We start from the raw sequence: 20909 nt of genomic DNA, 5'->3' as shown, positions 1-20909 counted from the left end.
AGCCTTTTCCAGTCAGCACTGGAAAAATAAAAAGTAACAAAGCTTCAGCTCATTATTAATTGTCTGTACAAATCTTTTTTTTCTCTGGGAGTTTCAGAAAGGCCATTTATGAATATGTTGGGCACAAGGGGCTGCAGCTCTGGGCTCTGCAGTGGCCAAATTCCAGCAGAACATTCTCACCTGGAATTTTGTTCAGAGGCCTAAAATCCTGCTTTGGGGCATGAAAGGCTGCTGAGGTGTTTTTTCTGTGATAGAATCACTGACTAAATGCTTCTCTGTGTAAAACAAGTATCAGCTACATCAGCAATAAATCCATATTATTTAAAGCAGGACTCTCCTGTATCCTGAGACACAAAATTCCCTTTATTATGTTTGTTTTTGTTTTTTTTTTTTGAGGCTGTGGCATGGGTGTTTCTGCAGCCAAGCTGATGCAGTGCTTTAATTCTGACTCCTGGACTCTAAAATCTTCACAATATTTTTAATTTCACCTCTGGGAATGGTTTAACCCTGCAACAGCAGCAGCAGTGGGAGCTGGAACCCTTTATCCCAAGGGCTGCTGTGGGGTTTGTGGGAATGTCTCAGGCCAGCAGAAGGAGCCACGGTGCCACCACGCTGGGGACAGGCTGGGACAGCGCAGGAATGACCCGAGGGATGGATGAGCTCCAGAGCAACCCCTGTGCTGCAGGCTGAGGGAATCAGCAGAGCATCCCAGGGGAGGCACTGGGAGCTGGGACAGCCCTGGGAACAGCCCAGCTTGGGAACAGCCCAAATCCCCAGCACTGTGAGTAGGGACATCCCTGGGACCAGATGAATTTGGGAACAGCCCAGTTTGGGAACAGCCCAGCTTGGGAACAGCCCAGCTCCAGAGTGCTGGGAGCTGGGACAGCCCTGGGAACAGCCCAGTTCCTGAGCACTGGGACATGCCTGGGGAACAGCTCAAATTCCCAAATTCTCAAGCACTGGGAGCTGGGACATCCCTGGGACCAGATGAATTTGGGAACAGCCCAGTTTGGGAACAGCCCAATGTGGGAACAGCCCAGCTCCAGAGTGCTGGGAGCTGGAATGTCCAGTTTGGGAACAGCCCAATTCCCCAGAGCTGGGAGCTGGGACACCCCTGGGAACAGCCCTGTTTGGGAACAGCCCAGTTTGGGAAGAACCCAGTTCCCAAGCACTGGGATGCCCCTGGAACAGCCCAGTTCCTGAGCACTGGGAGCTGGAGTGTCCCTTGGAACAGCCCAATTTGGGAACAGCCCCATTCCCCAGCACTGGCTCAGCCTTGTGGCTCAAGGTCCCTTGGTCACTTTGGGTCACCTGCAGATGCTCCCTGGCAGCCTCTCCCTGTGCCCTGAGGCTCCAGCTGTCCCCAGGGGTTTGGGCAGCAGCAGCTGCTGGCTGTGCCCCAGCGGATGGAGCCCCCAGACCCGGCTGGGTGGGCAGCAGCAGCTGTGCCCCAGGGGATGGAGCCCCCAGACCCGGCTGGGTGGGCAGCAGGAGCTGTGCCCCAGCGGATGGAGCCCCCAGACCCGGCTGGGTGGGCAGCAGCAGCTCCCAGAGGCAGCTCCCTGTGGTCGGGAGGGCAGCAGCAGGAGCGCTGGAGCCCCGCTGCCACAGCCAGGGAGAATTCCTGGCCACAGCACCTGCCCGGGAGGAGGATGGAGTGTTAAGGCAGTGGGAGAGCCCTGCATCAGCGATTATGTACAAGGAGTTCATCCTGCCAGCCTCCAGCTGTGTCACGACAGAGTTTGGCACAAATCAGCACCACTGGAAAGCTGGAAACGCCTCCCTTTGCAGGGAAAGCTTCCAAAGCTTCCAGCTGGGAGCACAGGTAGGCACTGCACGTGGGTGTGGGACACCACACAAAGCCTCTCACCTCCATCAGTCCTTCCTCTTCAAACCTGAAGCAGCTGAAGCTCCATTTTCAAAGCAACCAAAGCAAAAATCCCTGGGCTGAGCAGAGGTTGTTGGCATGGATGGCTCCGGCCAGGACAGCCCTGCCAGGGAGGGGGGAGGAAGCTGCAGCCACTTGGAGCTTGGCACAGGGCTGCCTGAGGGACAGGGAACGATCCTGGAACGATCCTGGAACGATCCTGGAAGGATCCAGCAAACCTGCAAACCCCTCCTGCCCTGTTGGCTTTGCCTGAATCCCTTTGTGGAGTGGCTCCCTGCCCTGCCCTGCCACTGCTGCCATCCCTGCCAGCTCCTGGTCCTGTGCTCAGAGCTCATGGATCCCTCAGGAATGCCCCAGGAGCTGCCACCCCCACTGGATCTGTGCTGTTCCTCTGGGCATGGCCACCAGGGCAGCTCCTGCACTGCCTGGCATGGCTCAGGGATCACAAACACCCCTGTCCTTCACAGCTGCTGGAATTCCTCCTTGCCCAGGAGCCGTGCCCTCCACAGGGAAGGCACAAGGGGACAGGGATGGGGACAGGGAAGGCACAAGGGGAGCAGGGAAGGCACAAGGGGAGCAGGGAAGGGGAGCAGGGAAGGCACAAGGGGACAGGGATGGGGACAGGGAAGGCACAAGGGGACAGGGATGGGGACAGGGAAGGCACAAGGGGACAGGGAAGGCACAAGGGGAGCAGGGAAGGGGACAGGGAAGGCACAAGGGGAACAGGGAAGGAGAAAGGGGACAGGGAAGGGAAACAGGGAAGGCACAAGGGGACACTGAAGGGGACAGGGAAGGGGAACAGGGAAGGCACAAGGGGAACAGGGAAGGCACAAGGGGACACTGAAGGGGACAGGGAAGGAGAAAGGGGACAGGGAAGGCACAAGGGGACAGGGAAGGCAAACTCCACACCCTGAGCTCTGCCTGGAGCTGCTCCCCCAGCGCCATTCCAGCCCAGATCCAGCATTCCCATGGAATCCTCCCCACCCAGGGGCTGCACTTGCCAGCACTCTGCCCTCACTGCCCTCAGTGCACACTGCAACCCCTGAGGCAAATAGCAGCAATTCCTGTTCACTGCTCAGCTGCACCAAGGATGGGGAAGGGCAGGGAAAGGAGCAGGGCAGGCTCCTGCCTGCCTGCTGGACACTGCTCAGGGGCTCTTCCTGGAGCTCAGCATCAGCACAGGGCTCCAGGCACACTTTGGAAATACCACCAATTTTTTTGAGATTATCCTCAAACAAATTAAAGGAGGGAAGTTTGTTGGGGGAGAGGTGAGCTAGGGACGAAACAAGACAAAGATGGGGATTCCTTCTCGAGCAGAAGTTTGTGCTCTTTGATTTTTTGCCTTGAGAGACCCCGACCTCCTCAGCCCCTCCCCAGACCCCTGCAGGTGAGCAGAGGGGGCACAGCTGGGAAATGAGGAATGTTGGACTTTCCCAAGGAACAGGCAAAGGCAGGGAATCCATCACATCCCTGACCCAGCTCCACACCAAACACAGGCAGCCTCCATCACCCTGAAGACTTGAGCAGATTGTCCAGGACCACGTTCTGGGGAGATCCCAAGGAGTTCTGTAAGGCAGGATAAGGATAAAGGAGCCATCCAAAATCCTGCCCGCCCTGTCCCTCTGCCATGACACAGCTGGCACCAGAGGTGCAGCAAACCCAAACTGTCCTCACTCCAACTTACAGCACTCACAGACCCCAAAATACAATTAAATACTGAAAGTTAGATCTAAACATACTTTTAAAATCTAGATTTAACACAACCTTTCATCTCTACAGTGCATTGATGCTGCCTGGCATTTGCATGTCACCCCAAAAGCCCGTCCAGAGGGGTCTGCCCTGGGATTAACACCACAAATCCATTGCAGTGGTACAGGGAAGTCTCTCACAGGCTTGGCTTCCAGCTAGGTAGCTCTGAGGAACGCCCTGCTTGGGTGAGGCTCCCAACAGTCACCAGTGAAATCCATTTTCTCTCTCATCTCTTTCCAAGTCCATGCCACAGCAGTAAGGTCGGGGTGATCTCGGTGAGGGACAGACATTCTGCTCCCACCCAGGGGCTTCAGAGCTCCCAGGGCTTTGCTGAAGTTCACCATGAGTTGGTTTGGATACAATATGGCCTAGAAGAACTGTCCTAGAGTAATGCACAGCCTGAATAAACGTGGTAACTCAGGAGCTCTACCTACTCACATGCTTGGCAGGGGTTTATTGTGGGGGGAGGTTGAACAAAGCAGAGCCAGCAGTGGCAGCAGGCTCAGAGCTGGCTCCTCTTCCTCCTTCACATCACAAACCCTTCTCCACCCACCCCTACCACTGCAGGGTGCAGAGATGAGGAACAGGAGAGCAGCTCCTGAGCAGTGACACCCAGGAGGGAGAAGCAGCAGCACTGCCCTGCCCCTGCCCTGCCCCACGCGAGGGGAGGAATCAAACCCAAACCTACAGAGGATTCCTAAAGAAAAGTGAGAAATGGGAGGTTCCAGTCGGTTCCTAGGGAGCAGCGAGGGCACGGGGCAGGGACAGGGGACAAACTGGATTCTTGTGGTCGCTCAGCATGGATTTATTTGTTGTATTGCTCCTTTTGTCAAGCCACGAGCAGGGCCCAGAGGGATCCGCGGCTGCGGGAGAGCCCGCACGGCGTTCCTGGAGCTTCCCAGCACACACAAACTGTTCTGAGTCCTGAGCGGGCCCGGGGGCTCCTCACTGCTGCTCCTCTGCTTTGCTGCTATTCCTGAACTTCACCACCATGACTGTGATGTTGTCGGGGCAGCCCCTGTAGAAGGACTGCAGCACGATGCTCTTGGCGCCGAAGTGCGGCTCGTCCAGGCGCTCCTTGATGAACCTCACGGCCTCCTCGTTGCTGAAGGCGTCCCACAGCCCGTCCGAGGCCAGGATCATGAACTCTGGCTGCAGTTTGTCCAGGTCAAAGCTCAGGATGTCGGGGTCGGGGATCACCACGTTCAGGTTCTTCAGGGGGTAATCGCCCAGCGAGCGCGACATGGCCAGGATGCCCTGCACGCGCCACGAGCCATTGAAGCTGATGAACCCACCTGGGGGGAAAAACAGTGCTTAAATCAGCTCTTTGGAATGCCCAAGCTGCTCTTTGGGATGTCCAAGCTGCTCTTTGGGACGCCCAAGCTGCTCTTTGGGATGCCCAAGCTGCTCTTTGGGATGCCCAAGCTGCTCTTTGGGATGCCCAAGCTGCTCTTTGGGACGCCCAAGCTGCTCTTTGGGACGCCCAAGCTGCTCTTTGGGACGCCCAAGCTGCTCTTTGGGACGCCCAAGCTGCTCTCTGGAACGTCCTAGCAGCTCTTTCTTTGGAAAATCCAAGCTGCTCTTTGGAACATCCAAGGAGCTCTCTGGAACATCCAGGCTGTTCTTTCTTGGAACATCTAAACAGGTCTTTGGAATATCCAAGGAGCTCTTTGGAACATCCAAGGAGATTTCTGGTTCCCGCCAGACCCCCTAAAGTTTCATCATAAGGGGTTACAGAGATCAGAATGTGGGAGGTGATGCCTCAGGTTTGAGCTTTTCTGTGTTTCACATTCTGTGCTGCTTTAGTGTGTGGATCTGAGCTTCACATGAGGGGATGCTGAGCTCTGTGCTCAGAGCAGGGAGACAAAACAATTCCTGCTCCAGCTGGGCACCAAGGACAAATGATCCAAATCTCAGCCCAAGAGCACAAACCCCGTGGGCTGGAGAGAGAAAAACAAGCAGGGTGGGACTGCAGGGGCTAAAGCTGGAATGGGACAATGAACTCCAATTTGATCTGCTGCCACCTCTGCCCTGGGACATCCCACTGGAATTTTGGGTGGAGAACAGGAGATTCGATCTGCTGCCGCCTCAGCCGGGCGCTTCCCACCCTCTCCAGGGGAAATGTCAATTTTAGTGACAAATAAAAGCTGCACCTTCCAACAACTCACCAGCTCTCTTAATCCTCTTCCTCTCCTTCAGCTGGTAGGGCTTGTGGTCGTGGGACAGGGGGATGGCATTGCCATCCTTGTCACAGAGGACGCCCCGGGAGTCGCCCACGTTGGCCACGGTCAGCTCCTTGTCGGACAGGAGGGCGATCAGACACGTGGTGCCTGCAGGAACACCGGGGGGAGGCACAGAACCACAGGGGGGAAAAATCAAATTTCTGTCATGAAATGGATAGCCCTGATCAGCAGGGAAGTGTTGCTGTCATGGAATGCCTTGAGGTGGGAAGGACTGCCAGGATTGGGGAGTCCCAGCTGTGACCCCCAGAGCACTGAGCCCACCTTAAAGTGGGAGGAACATTTCCCATCTCCTTTCCAGTTCTGAGCACTGAGCCCACCTTAAAGTGGGAGGAATATTTCCCATTTCCCATCTCCTTTCCAGTTTCCATCTTCCCCTTCCCTGCCCCCCTCACCCAAAACCAGCAAATATCAGCTAAAAAAACCCATTCTGGGGCTGGCTCTGGCTCTGGATGCAATCCCTAAATATCAATATCTCCAGGACTGCTTGACAGCAGGGAAAAATGAATTCCATCTCTTTTTTTGTTGTGCAATAAGGAAACTCGATTTTTTCAGAACTCATGGGGAAGAAGGGCCATCCATTAAAGAAAAAAACCATTTCCCACAGGACAAAAGCACCTCCAGAACCTCCCAGCAGGCTGAAATCCCCTGGAACATTGGCATTAAATGCTAAAATTCCTTTAAATAACCAAAATTTGCCACAGATCAGGCACTGACCACCTCGGATGTTTAGGGATACTGTAAATCAAAGGAATGGGATTAAGAGCCAGCAAGCTTTGTTGGGAGAAAATATTCTTGCACAAAATTACCCCAGCCTTAGCTAGTCAAGAATGCCACTTTTTAAACTAAAGGATTTACAGATTAGGAGAGGATTTGTCCCCATCTGTCACTTTTGGCCTCCTTTCATTTTTTAAATCTTCCTTACTCAAACCTCACAAAAAAAAAAAAATCTTGCCAGCACTTGACTATTTCCAGACAAACTCATTTTATGTGTAGCTCTGATGGATTGATTTCCTGAAGGGAAAGATTCACAAAAAGAGGGAAAGATCCACATTGGGATGTGGAGTCCATCGAGGCTGCACTTTATTAACACTGGACGCTGCCAGAAAGGCCAAATTAACACCCAAAATGGTGCCAAGCCCAGAGCATTTCAGCTTTCTTCTGGCAAATGGATGCAGCTGAACTCATCCCTGGGGAGAAAGGATTTCCCTGGAGGTGCAAAGTGCTCCCTCCAGGAGGGATGGGAAAGGCTGGAAAAGGTGTGGAAGTGCTTCCCTGCCCACACCATCAGTGTGGGAGCCCCCCAGGTCCCTCCTCTGGCAGCTTCCCTGGAATTCCAGCTGCTGGAATTCCAGCTGCTGATCATTCCTGCAGGGATGAGACCCTGGCAGGGCTCCAGGAGGGCTCTGGGGGATCCCTCACGTCACCCCCTGCCAGACAAAAATTGCATCTGCTCCCCTTTCACCGCCAGCACTTGTATTTTGCCAATTTTGAGGGATTGTTTCCTTCACTTTTTGTGCCCCAGCAGCAGCTCGAGCTCCTCGTTCAGTTGATTTTGCTGGGGAAAAAAGCCAAAAAAAGGGAAAATGGCACCACCAACAGCACCCAGGATCGCCAGCAGCTGCTGTAATTACATTTAACTGCCCATTTTCTGGGCTCTGCTCACAATCAGCTCTCGTTCCAAGGGCAGGTAGAGCCATTTCTGCCTTTTCATAAATAAGGGGCACAATTAGGAGGGTGAGGGGCTCCACTGCTGTGTTTTCATCTCTGATCAAGCTGGAATTTTGGGCTTTCATTTACAGCTGTGCTGCTGGGAATCTTCTAAACCAGTTATTATGGAGCTTCTCATTTCCACATGATTTTTGCTGGATGAGGTAAATCCCCAAATATGTGTTTCAAGCAGCTTTAATCTTTGTTTTTGCCATACAAACCCTGAGATTTCCATAAAGGAAAAAGCTTTCTTTTCCTTCTGACAGGAATCAGTAATTTCCCTGCATTTTCTCCTCCCTAACAAACTCCTTTAAATGAAAATAAGCGGAGAGGAGCTGGAGTGACCAAACTAAGGGAAAAAAAAAAGTTACAGGGTTTTGGGAAATTCTGTGTGAGAAAAGATCAACAGAGGTGACAGAAAGCCACAGATTTTGAATCTTATTTTTTGTGCATTATTAAAAGCAAGCCATATGTGATGAAAGAAATGTTCTGCACCCTCATTTGACCTCAGCTGGCCTTTGAGAGCCCACGAGCCAAGCTCCTGGTGTGAGGTGCATTTTACAAAAGGATTTAAAAGCTGGGAGACATTTCTGACTGCTTGAAAAGAAAATGCCAGGGCAAGTACCAGATCTGCAAACTGGGAGTTCACTGCTCCAAAAGCCCCCAAAAACTGCCTGGGTTTGGCTGCCCATGGCCTCGTGTCAGGGTTAAAATCACCTTTTGTGCCTGCCCAGCCCACCCCCAGCTGGGAAAGGCCAAAAATCAGGAATTTGCGAAGGAGAAAAAGAGCAAAACCCAGGAGGTGCCAAAGGAGAGACACAGGAGATAATTAAAATAATTAACAGCAGAGCACAAAGCGTTGGCAGGAGCGTCCCCTCAGCTCCTGCCAGCACCCAGGGGGGACATCCCCAGCCAGCCTGGGACAGGAAAAGCAAACAATTCACAAAAATGAGGAGAAAAGCTGACAAAAATGAGGATAAAAGCTCCACCTGCACAAGGGGGTTGGGGAAAGACTGAAAACGAATAATTTTTTGGGGGGGCAGTAAAAGGAGAATTATAAAGAGTCATTTCAGGAGGAACAAACATTTCACAAAAATGAGGGCAAAAGTTCAAGGGGTTTGGGGAGGGACTGAAAATGAGCAATTTTTGGGGCAGGAAAATGAGAATTCTAAGGAACCACTTCAGGAGGAACAAATATTTCATAAAAATGAGAATGAATGTTGCAGCTGCACAAGGTGTTTGGGGAAAGACTGAAAATGAGCCATTTTTGGGGCAGAAAAATGAGAATTATGAGGAACCACTTGAGGAGGAACAAACATTTCACAAAACAAGGGCAAAAGTTCAAGGTGTTCAGGGAAGGACTGAAAATGATCCATTTTTGGGGCAGAAAAATGAGAATTATGAGGAACCACTTCAGGAGGGACAAACATTTCACAAAAACAAGGAGAAAAGTTGAACCTGCACAAGGTGTTTGGGGAAGGACTGAAAACAAGCCATTTTTGGGGCAGAAAAATGAGAATTCTAAGGAACCACTTGAGGAGGGAGAAACATTCCACAAAAGCAAGGACAAAAATTGAAGGGGTTTGGGGAAGGATTGAAAACGAGCAATTTTTGGGGCAGGAAAATGAGAATTGTGAGGAACCACTTGAGGAGGAACAAACATTAAAAAAAATGGGGACAAAAAGCTCAACCTGCACAGGCAGTTTGGGGAAATGAGCCATTTTTGGGGCAGGAAAATGAGAATTGTGAGGAACCATTTCAGGAGGAACAAACATTTCAGAAAACAATGACAAAAACTGAAGCGGTTTGGGGAAAAGAGTGACTTTTGGGGCGGGAAAATGAGAATTCTGAGGAACCACTTGAGGAGAGGACAAACATTTCAGAAAATAAGGACAAAAACTGAAGGAGTTTGGGGAAGGATTGAAAACGAGCAATTTTTGGGGTGGGAAAATGTGAATTGTGAGGAACCACTTGAGGAGAGGACAAACATTTCATAAAACAATGACAAAAACTGAAGCGGTTCGGGGAAAAGAGTGATTTTTGGGGCAGGAAAATGAAAATTATGAAGAAACACTACAAGGGGGACAAACGTTTCAGAAAAACAAGGACAAAAACTGAAGGGGTTTGGGGAAATGAGTGATTTTTGGGGCAGTAAATGAGAATTACGAGGAACCACCTGAGGAGAGGACAAACATTTCAGAAAACAAGGACAAAAATTGAGGGGGTTTGGGGAAAAGAGTGATTTTGGGGCAGTAAATGAGATTTATGAGGAACCACTACAGGGGGGACAAACATTTCATAAAACAATGACAAAAATTGAAGCGGTTTGGGGAAATGAGCCGTTTTTGGGGCGGGAAAATGAGAATTCTGAGGAACCACTACAGGGGGGGACAAACATTCCAGAAAAACAAGGACAAAAGCTGAACCTGCACAAGGTGTTTGGGGAAGGATGAAAATGAGCCATTTTTGGGGCGGTAAAATGAGAATTCTGAGGAACCACTCGAGGAGGGGACAAACATTTCATATAACAATGACAAAAACTGAGGGGGTTTGGGGAAAAGAGCCATTTTTGGGGCAGTAAATGAGATTTATGAGGAACCACTTGAGGAGGGGACAAACATTTCAGAAAACAAGGACAGAAACTGAAGGGGTTTGGGGAAAAGAGTGATTTTGGGGCAGTAAATGAGATTTCTGAGGAACCACTACAGGGGGGACAAGTATTTCAGAAAAACAATGACAAAAACTGAAGGGGTTTGGGGAAATGAGTGATTTTTGGGGCAGTAAATGAGAATTATGAGGAACCACTACAAGGGGGGACAAACATTTCACATAACAATGACAAAAACTGAGGGGGTTTGGGGAAAAGAGTGATTTTGGGCCAGTAAATGAGATTTATGAGGAACCACTACAGGGGGGACAAACATTTCATAAAACAATGACAAAAATTGAGGGGGTTTGGGGAAATGAGCCGTTTTTGGGGCAGTAAATGAGAATTATGAGGAACCGCTACAGGGGGGACAAACATTTCATATAACAATGACAAAAACTGAGGGGGTTTGGGGAAATGAGCCGTTTTTGGGGCAGTAAATGAGATTTATGAGGAACCACTTGAGGAGGGGACAAACATTTCATATAACAATGACAAAAATTGAGGGGGTTTGGGGAAATGAGCCGTTTTTGGGGCAGTAAATGAGAATTATGAGGAACCGCTACAGGGGGGACAAACATTTCATAAAAGAATGACAAAAACTGAGGGGGTTTGGGGAAATGAGCCGTTTTTGGGGCAGTAAATGAGATTTATGAGGAACCACTTGAGGAGGGGACAAACATTTCATAAAACAATGACAAAAACTGAGGGGGTTTGGGGAAATGAGCCGTTTTTGGGGCAGTAAATGAGATTTCTGAGGCGCAGCCGTACCTGCCTCATCGTAGGACACGGTGAGCTTCTCGAGCATCTCCCTGTCGATGGAGAGGATCTGCTGCTCCAGGATGCTCTGGTAGGACAGCACGCTGTTCTCCTTGTCCCGCTCGTAGTCCTGCAGGTGCTGCTTCAGCACCTCGGGCAGCCGCGCCTTCACGTACTCCGCTGCCGACTGCACGGCAATTAACAGCGGCGTTAATTGGCCCGAATGGGCACCCCCAGAGAGCCCCCGCCGCTCCCAGGGCTGCGCCCCCACAGCTCGGGGCTTGGGGCAGCGCCACCGGCACAACTCAGGGCGTTAATCGGAACTTTATAGTGCGGAAAAGTGAAATTAATTTTAATTTGTTTTCTTCTAAATTTTAAAGTAACCAATTGGCAAAAGCGGAATCAAATTTAATGTGTTTATTCTAAATTTTTTATTCTGAAATTTTAAGCACCAATTGGTAAAGCGGAATCAAATTTAATGTGTTTATTCTGAATTTTTATTCTAAAATTTTAACCATCAATTGGTAAAGTGGAATCAAATTTAACGTGTTTATTCTGAATATTTTATTTTAAATTTTTATTCTAAATTTTTAAGTACCAATTGGTAAAGTGGAATCAAATTTAATGCGTTTATTCAGAATTTTTTATTTTAAACTTTTATTCTAAAATTTTAACCATCAATTGGTAAAGTGGAATCAAATTTAATGTGTTTATTTGGAATTTTTTTTTATTTTAAATTTTTTTCTTCTAAATTTTAAAGTAACCACTTGGTAAAAGTGGAATCAAATTTAATGGGTTTATTCTGAATATTTTATTTCAATTTTTTTTTCTTCTAAATTTTAAAGTAACTGGTAAAAGCGGAATCAAATTTAATGTGTTTATTCTGAATATTTTATTTCAATTTTTTTTTCTTCTAAATTTTAAAGTAACTGGTAAAAGCAGAATCAAATTTAATGTGTTTATTCTAAATTTTTTCTTCTGAAATTTTAAGCACCAATTGGTAAAGCGGAATCAAATTTAATGTGTTTATTCTGAATTTTTTTTCATTTTAATGTTTTTTCTTCTAAATTTTAAAGTAACCAATTGGTAAAAGTGGAATCAAATTTAATGGGTTTATTCGGAATTTTTTATTTTAAATTTTTTTTCTTCTAAATTTTAAAGTAACCAATTGGTAAAAGCGGAATCAAATTTAATGTGTTTAAATTTAATGTATTTATTCTAAATTTTTATTCTAAAATTTTAAGCACCAATTGGTAAAGCGGAATCAAATTTAATGTGTTTATTCTGAATTTTTTATTTAAATTTTTTTTCTTCTAAATTTTAAAGTAACCAATTGGTAAAAGTGGAATCAAATTTAATGGGTTTATTCAGAATTTTTTATTTTAAATTTTTTTTCTTCTAAATTTTAAAGTAACCAATTGGTAAAAGCGGAATCAAATTTAATGTGTTTAAATTTAATGTATTTATTCTAAATTTTTATTCTAAAATTTTAAGCACCAATTGGTAAAGTGGAATCAAATTTAATGTGTTTTTTCTGAATTATTTCACTTTAAATTTTTTTCTTCTAAATTTTAAAGTAACCAATTGGTAAAGCAGAATCAAATTTAATGTGTTTATTCTGATTTTTTATTCTGAATTTTTATTCTACAATTTTAACCATCAATTGGTAAAGTGGAATCAAATTTAACGTGTTTATTCTGAATATTTTATTTTAAATTTTTATTCTAAATTTTTAAGTACCAATTGGTAAAGCAGAATCAAATTTCATGTGTTTGTTCTAAATTTTAAAGCAAAAGTGGCAGACTGGAATCAAATTTAATGTGTTTATTCTAAATTTTTATTCCAAATTTTTAAGCACCAATTGGCAAAGTGGAATCAAATTAAATGAGTTTATTTTAAATTTTTATTCTAAATTTTAAAGCACAAAGTAACAGACTGGAATCAAACTTAATGTGTTTATTCTAAATTTTTATTCTAAATTTTTAAGCACCAATTGGCAAAGCAGAATCAAATTTAATGTGTTTACTCTAGATTTTAAATCACCAAGTGGAAAAGCGATATAAAATTTAATGTGTTTATTCAAAATTTTTATTCTAAATTTTAAAGCACAAAGTGGGAGAGTGAAATCAAAATTAATGTGTTTATTCTGAATTTTTATTCCAAATCTTCATTCTAGATTTTTAAGCCCCAATTGGTAAAATGGAACCAAATTTAATGTGTTTATTCTAAATTTTAAAGCACCGCGTGGTGGAGCAGAATCAAACTTAATGTGTTCCTTCAGAATTTTTTATTTTAAATTTTTATATTAAATTTTTAAGCACCAATTGGCAAAGCGGAATCAAATTTGCTGTGTTTATTCTAAATTTTAAAGCACCACATAGCAAAGTGATATAAAATTGGGTGTGTTTATTCTAAATTTTAAAGCACCGCGTGGTGGAGCAGAATCAAACTTAATATTTTTTATCCTAAATTTTAATCCTAAATTTTTATTCTAAATTTGAAAGCAGCACGTGGCAGAGTGGAATCAAATTTAATGCGTTTTTTGGTTTTTTCCATTTAAAGCACAAGTGGAATCCCCTGCCCTGCCCTCGGAACACCCCCAGCCCGTAAATCCCGACACACACAAACCCAGAGCATTCATTTTAATTAATTAATTAATTGATGAAAATCCCTTTGATTCCCTGCTCGGGCCCAGCAGAGGGCAGGGTTGGGCTGGAGCTGGGGCTGGTGTAAAGCCGGAGTAACCTCGGAGTAACCTCGGGGTAACCTCGGAGTAACCTCGGAGTAACCTCGGAGTAACCTCTGGGAGCAGCTGCAGGGACCAGCCCAGGCTGAGCCCCCATTTCCAGCCCTCCCTGGAGCATCCCCTGGCGCAGGGAATGGAAATTCCCTTTTTCTGGCACAGCTTTAACTTGGGCTTTTTCAGTTTCCCTCCCTGACACGGCGGCAAGGGCTCCGTGCTCCAGTTTTTGAGTAGAAAAATAGAAAAATAAATGGTAATAAAGTTGTTTTAATTCCTGTGTTAAAGTTGGTTTGTTTTTAATGCCGTTTTTGGCACTGAAGCACCCAAACAAATTTTAATTAATCAGTGGAAATGCCTCTCCAAGGGGCAAAGCCTTGGGAACGCTGCTCGTCCCAGGTTTGGGAGTGCCCACAAGTCCCCTCTGTCCCGGGGTTAAATTTCATTTTCCAAAGCCAACACCAGAGATTAAATCAGAGATTAAAGTGCAGCCTCAAAACACCCCTGGGGTCCTGCTCCACATTCCTGCACGCTGGTCCCGTGTGGCACCAGGGAATTTCTCCTGGGAAACCACAGGAACTGCCCACACAAGCACAGGGTAATTAATGAATTAATTCATTATTAATGAACGTTGCATTTGAAGAGCTGCTTCTTCCCCAGCGGGGCCAGAAGGCACATTGTGCAGGGATTGTTCTATCTCAAATTCAGGAATTTGTGGTTAATTTTCCTCAATTCTAATTTTTCTGATTTTCCTTAATTTTTCCCTAAATTTTCCTTTAGTCCACCCTGTGCAATATTAGAATTGTGCTTGGATTTATTAAATATTTAGAACTGTGCTTGGATTTATTAATTCCAAGTCATTTGCAGGTGCCTGCCCCCCCAGCAAATGAGTGCAATTCCTCTGGATTTATCAATTATTTATCAATTATTCCACCAAAGATTGGAGAAGTCACAGGACAATTTTCCAAGTGAACACACCAAGCCAACAATTTCTGTTTATCCTGAACGGGCACAGACTGAAATGCAGGAAATTCCATGAAAACTTGGATAAAAACCTTCTTTTTCTGGTCAGAGTGCCCTGAGAGGCTGTGGAGTCCCCAGATTTCCCCCATTTGATATGGAAATATCAAATCCCAGCTGGGCTGGGTTATCCCACCCTGAATATTTGCTCTGACAACCACACACACCCCCCCGAAATTAAAAATATCAGGAATAATGAGAGCAAAGGAATTATTCCTGCAGCAAAAAGAAAAGCATCAGCATCTAAATTGCACGTGCACAAACCCTGGATGTTAATTAGAAAGTCAATCATTGCCTCTTTGAGGAGAAAAATGAGAATTAGTGGGGAAATGAGGCCCAAAGCAGGGGTTGGGTGCAATTTCTGTCAGCTCTGCCAAGCAGGGAGCTGGAGATGCTTTGAGGGGATGGAGCCCCAAAAATGGGAGATGCTCAAGCACAGAAATTCTGATCAGCACCCACGAGGAAAGGACACCAGTGTCTGAGTGATATTTGAATTTACCAAAGGGAACCGTTTAGTTAAAGGCTCAAAGCAAAACAGGTGTGATTGAAGTGCTAAAAAAAAAAAAAAAAAGGAATGTCAAGATTTCACCTGATTTTGATGCTAATTGGGTGGAACTATTAGCAGAGATGAGCTGAATATGAAATGAAGGTCTGGAACAAAAAAAAAGGTTTTAAAATGCCTGAAAAGACTTGGCCATTACCAGGTAAGAATGTAGAAAAAGCCAGAAAAACTCAAATTACAATTTATTTCCTAAATTTTGTGAGCAGGGATTGCATTTGAGGGCCAGTCAGGAATATTTCACCCGAGCAGGATTAACTGAAACATTTTCTTATGTCCCTGTAATCAAATCCAGGCAAAAGGGATCATTTTTAATATTGGCATAAACAGGCAGAAGAGAGAGGAAGAGCAATAACCCTAAAAATGATGGTCACAGTCATAAACCCTCTGCATTTCCACAGGTGCTGAACTGCTCGTTTTCCAAGCCTTTTTTGAGACAGCAAAATGCTGCATTTTGGATTTTACTGAGCTCATCAAGTTAACACTGAAGGTAGGGGAAAAAACCAAAAAAAAGGAGGTTTGCAAAATGACTCAACTTGAAATGACATTTCCCACTCTGCAGCCCTGCATCAGCGCAGCCCCTGAACTGAAAGCTTTTATTAGGAATTAAAAGGCCTTCAAACTACTCCAGGGGATTTCCACAGGTGCCTCTGTGCAGAAGCTTTTCCAAAGAGCAGGGGTTTTTCAGAGTGAAAAACCAGTTTTACCAGAAGCCTTTCATTCTGCTCCTGTAGTTGAGGGGAAAAATGTATTTATAGCCCATTAGACTCAATTAAAGAGCAAGAAGCATTCATCTTTCTGTGCCATTGTTCTCTCCCTCCCAGCACTCAGGGAGAGCAGTGGAATATTTTATTTTATTTTATTTTAGCCTAAATGGTCTCTCCTGATTTAGAGACTCCACTCTGTGCCAAGCACAAACCAAGAACTGGGAAGATTCAGTCTGGGTGAGTTACACAGGAGACAAAAAAAATAAAAATAAAATAAATCAGTTTTCAGTTGCTTAGAATGTCGGCAGTGTTCACCAGCTGGTCCCAAGCCTGTCTCCCACTCTTCCCAGCACCTCTAAGTGGAATATTTCTGTGATTCCAGCACAACCCCAAAGCTCAGCAAGCAGCAAACACACACAGAAATTTCAAATAACAGCAGAGTGTCAATGTAGAAAATATTCTCATTTTGCCTTCCCCAGCCAGAAATCCCCTGAGGGAAGCAGGAGAGCTCCTGGAGCAGGAGATGCTGTCCCTTGGGGCTCTGATAAGGCTCTTCCTACACCAGATAAATCCAATGGTGGGAACAACCCTTAGGTTTCCATTGAAGTCTGACCTTAAAAAGTTCTCTATTAAGAAATCCCATGAATAATTAGGCAGGAGTTACACCCAGAGCTGTGAGGAGATGAGATCAAACCTTCTGGGGTGAGGAAGAGGAGCTGGGGAGCCTCAGGGCTCATCCCAGCAGCTCTCCCAAAGAGAGCCAGGAATGGAGACACCAATGGGACCCGGCTCTGTCCCTTCCACACCTGGGACAGGCCCTGCACACAAAGGGTTAACAGGGAAAAGGTGCAATCCCCCTTTCCTTCAGAAATTAAAATTTCTGCAGATTCCATCAGCTCTGGTTCAATGCAATTATGGTGATTTTCTGAGGTCCTGCCCTCCCCTTTGGGTTTGAAAAATCCGCTGTAGTGACCTGAATAATGAGCTGGAGCAGCCAGGAAAGCTGGAACCAGGAGCAAGGAAGCCAACAAGAGCTGGGATGGAAAAAGGATGAATCCTGTTCTCCCTGTGCCCAGCAGGGACAGGGTGACACTGCAGGGACACAGGTGTGATCCACGAAATCCCAATTATTTCCCATTCCCCAGTCAGGAAAACACTCGCACAAGCCACATTCCTGGTTTTATAAAACTAATCCAGAATAAAGCAAACTTTTGTGTCCTCTCCTGGAACAGCAGGCTGCCAGGAAAAGAGATTTTTGGGATCATGTGGGTGATAAGCAGCTGAAACACGAGATTGTGGCACAACTCGGAGCTTAAAAAGGCTCCTGGAATCCCAAGTGTATAAACAGGGGGGTAATAATGATTGACTGGGGCAAGGTCACTGGGGAATTGTCCGTGGAAAACCCTGCTTGTTATACCTGGAATCTGAGAATCCAGAGAGTATCTGAGGGTTTAAGAAAATAATAAAGAAAAAGGGGGAAATTTTACAATGAAAAAATGTAGTAAAAAAAAAGGTAGAGAAAAGAGAGTATCTGAGGGTTTAAGAAAACAATTTAAAAAAAGAGAAATTACAATAAAAAAGGGGGAACCCAATAAAAAAATGGGAAAAAGGTTTGGTTTTCTTTTTTTTTTTTTTTTCCAGAGAAGGAAACTTTCCCTCTGATGAGCTGGCAGAGGTGAGGATGTGAAGGCTCTGAGGGAAGAGGTGCTTTGCTTGTGGTGCCACAGCTCCTTTTCCTAAAACCAGGAGGAATCAGAGACATTTTAGGGACACCAGTGACCAAGGAAAAAAAGAATGGCCAGATCAGGATCTCAGCATTCCACCCTGCTACAGAGTGACTGCCCTGGAATTCAGCTGCAGCTTCTCCTCCTGAGCTGCAGGACCCAGAAACTCCCATTAAATAAAACACCTCCTTCAGGAGGAACAGACAAACCTTGCAGAGTGGACAGAATTGATGTCACAGAGTAATTATATAAAGCACTTAATTAAATGGCAGAGGCTCAAAGACAGGGACTTCATTAAATAGAACAGCAGCCAATTCCAATCCATAAATAGTTTCCAAAGCCTGTTCCTTTTCTGGAGGCATTTCACAACACAAACTGTGAGAGCTGCACCCCTGGGAGCAGGAGGGACATAAATCAGGCCCCAGGAAGGACAAACACCAGCGCTTGGATGTCATTCCTTCTTCCCTCTACAAATGTACAGGTGAAAGAATAAAAAAAAAAGATTTTTGGGATCAGAACATCTCAGGTTATTGAGCCCAAAGGCAGGTGGGGAGCAGGGAATGGTCTGGAGGTGGTTTTGTTGCTATTCCTCAAGTTCATGAGTAGATCATTCCAAAAGATGGGAAAACAAGGAGGGAGGAGGCAGATGTAGGAAAAAGGAGGGAGACAGATCCTGATGGAAGGGAGAACAGTGAGTGCAACGCCCTGTGCAGGCTGCCCTGGAGCAGAGGCTGGGCAGAGCCACAGAATAAAGCAGGGAATCATTCCAAGGATCTCCTCCATGGATCCACCTTGGGCAGCACCAGAGCCCAGCCAGGGCTGCACCCAAGATGAACCAAAATGGCCCCAAAATGCACGAGCGCTCCCGGGGTCTCTGCCTTGGATCAGTTCTGCTCCATTTGCACCTTGCAGTTCATTGTCCCATCCCAGCTTTAGCCCCTGCAGTCCCACCCTGCTTGTTTTTCTCTCTCCAGCCCACGGGGTTTGTGCTCCTGGGGCTGAGATTTGGATCATTTGTCCTTGGTGCCCAGCTGGAGCAGGAATTGTTTTGTCTCCCTGCTCTGTGCACAGAGCTCAGCATCCCCTCATGTGAAGCCCAGACCCACACACTGAAGCAGCCCAGAATGTGAAACACAGAAAAGCTCAAACCTGGATCCATGGAGGAGATGCTTTGAATGAATCCCTGCTTTATTCTGTGGCTCTGCCCAGCCTCTGCTCCAGGGCAGCCTGCACAGGGCATTGCACTCACTGTTCTCCCTTCCATCAGGATCTGTCTCCCTCCTTTTTTCCTACATCTGCCTCCTCCCTCCTTGTTTTCCCATCTTTTGGAATGATCTACTCATGAACTTGAGGAATAGGAGCAAAACCACCTCCAGACCATTCCCTGCTCCCCGCCTGCCTTTGGGCTCAATAACCTGAGATGTTCTGATCCCAAAAATCAAGTGAAATGGAAGTCAGAGAAAAGAAAGATGAAACCAACTGTGCTCAAAGAACACCTGGAGGTGGCACTCAGTGCTCTGGGCTGGTGACAAGGTGGGGATCGAGCCCAGGCTGGACTCAATGGTCTTGGAAGTCTTTTCCAACCTCAAGGATTCAATGCCAGGGAAACCCTTCCAAAAGACTGGAAATCTTTTCCTTTAAATGGTCATATAAGTGGCCATTTAAATGAAATTTTCCTGAAACACAGTTTAATTAAATAAGATGGTACATAGTCATTGTGTTTCTCCAGCTTGTTAGGGTTGTTAATTGCACTCATTATCAAAGCAGAAGGTCAAGGAGGTTCCCAGCTATTTTCATCTGTGAATGGATGGAGAACCGGGGGCCAAGCAGGGAATTGTGCAGCTGAGGGGGAAAAGGGGAATGAACAGCGCCTGCCACGAGCTGGGACCTCCAGCACCGACCCTCTGGGTGACACCAGAGTATTGCAGCCATAACTGAGCAGATCTTATATCTTTTATTATATCTTTTTTTAATATCTTTCTGCCTGGGCAGGCTGCAGTGCACCCAGACAGGGCCATTCCAATGACAGCCCTGACCAGGTTTCCTCTCACAGGGACAGCACCAGCCCTTCTCCCAGGGGAGGCTGATCAAATGTCCAAGATGTTTCTTTCCCTTTACTGCTTCACTTTGCAATTTCCTCCTATTTTTAAGAGCAGCCCCAGCAGGGATTAAAGGTCCATGATAGCACACTATAAAAAAACTTCAAAGCAGCAACTGGAAGTGATTCTGCTCCTGCATTAGAAGCTCCTTGAAAAAGCTCCTGCTCTGAAGAGATAACAGCACAGCTTTGATTTTAAGGCTTTTGTATTGCTTGGAGTGTTTGTATATTAAAGTGACACAGCCTGGAGTTTTCAGATTTCATGGCAAGCCTTGAGACAACAAAAAGCAAATACCTTTTATCAGGAGCGTGGAGAGAAGCAACTCACGCAGCACAGCTTAATATTTTGGCAACATTCCCAAAAATATTCAACCTTTCACTTCCAGGAGTTTAAACAGAAATTTAAGCAAACCTGAGCCAAGGTTTCAGAAGAAAAACAAATTTGAAATTCAGGGAAAACCCAGGGGCTGGTTGGGTTTTCATGCTGTGGTGGTGAACAAGTCCTGAGCCAGGTCTCTGGCAGCCTCTCAGGTGGAAGATGGTGCTAGCAAATCAATGTTTTACTGTCACTCAGACATTGATTTATTATCTCCCAAAATCGTTAATATTTCTCCCCAGAGTCTCTGGGCTCTCTGGTGCTGCTCCCTCATTCATCCCTCAGGATGGGGGAACCCTGTGGGGATTCTTGCCCCTGCTGCCCATGATTCCTCCTGGATCATCTCCACATGTTAACTGCTCCCACTCCACCAGATTTTCCACCATTTTCCAGAGGGTTTTTCCCTATGTTTTGCTGTCACTCAGACATTGATTGTTATCTCTCAAAATCATTAATATTTCTCCCCAGAGTCCCTGGGCTTTTTGGCGCTGTGCTCTGCCCCTCACAGGCTGCCGCTCCCTCACTTCCCTCAGGGATGGGTGAACTCTGTGGGGATTCTTCCTGCCCATTATTCCACCTGGATCATCTCCACAGAACTGTCCCCACTCCACCAGATTTTCCATCATTTTCCAGACAGTTTTTCCATACTATTTTCCAGAAAGTTCCCTAAGAGCTGTCCAAGGCAAGGATCA

General features: G+C 46.1%; 1 protein-coding gene across 1 annotated transcript in view; it reads right to left on the bottom strand.

Annotated features, from left to right (window-relative positions):
- Positions 1–3611: 3611 nt before the first annotated feature.
- The window catches only part of PPM1L (protein phosphatase, Mg2+/Mn2+ dependent 1L), a 61657-nt gene continuing 44359 nt past the window's right edge, over positions 3612–20909 (bottom strand). The window contains exons 2-4 of the mRNA XM_066556279.1: positions 11006–11180; positions 5806–5967; positions 3612–4932 (exon numbers count right to left, since the gene is read on the bottom strand). Coding sequence (XP_066412376.1) covers positions 4583–4932; positions 5806–5967; positions 11006–11180 — 687 coding nt within the window. The 3' untranslated portion in view covers positions 3612–4582. The remainder of the gene's footprint in view (positions 4933–5805; positions 5968–11005; positions 11181–20909) is intronic.

This window comes from Molothrus aeneus, chromosome 10, assembly GCF_037042795.1.
Source record: "Molothrus aeneus isolate 106 chromosome 10, BPBGC_Maene_1.0, whole genome shotgun sequence".
Taxonomy (NCBI): domain Eukaryota; kingdom Metazoa; phylum Chordata; class Aves; order Passeriformes; family Icteridae; genus Molothrus; species Molothrus aeneus.
This window is presented reverse-complemented; position numbering and strand designations above follow the sequence as displayed.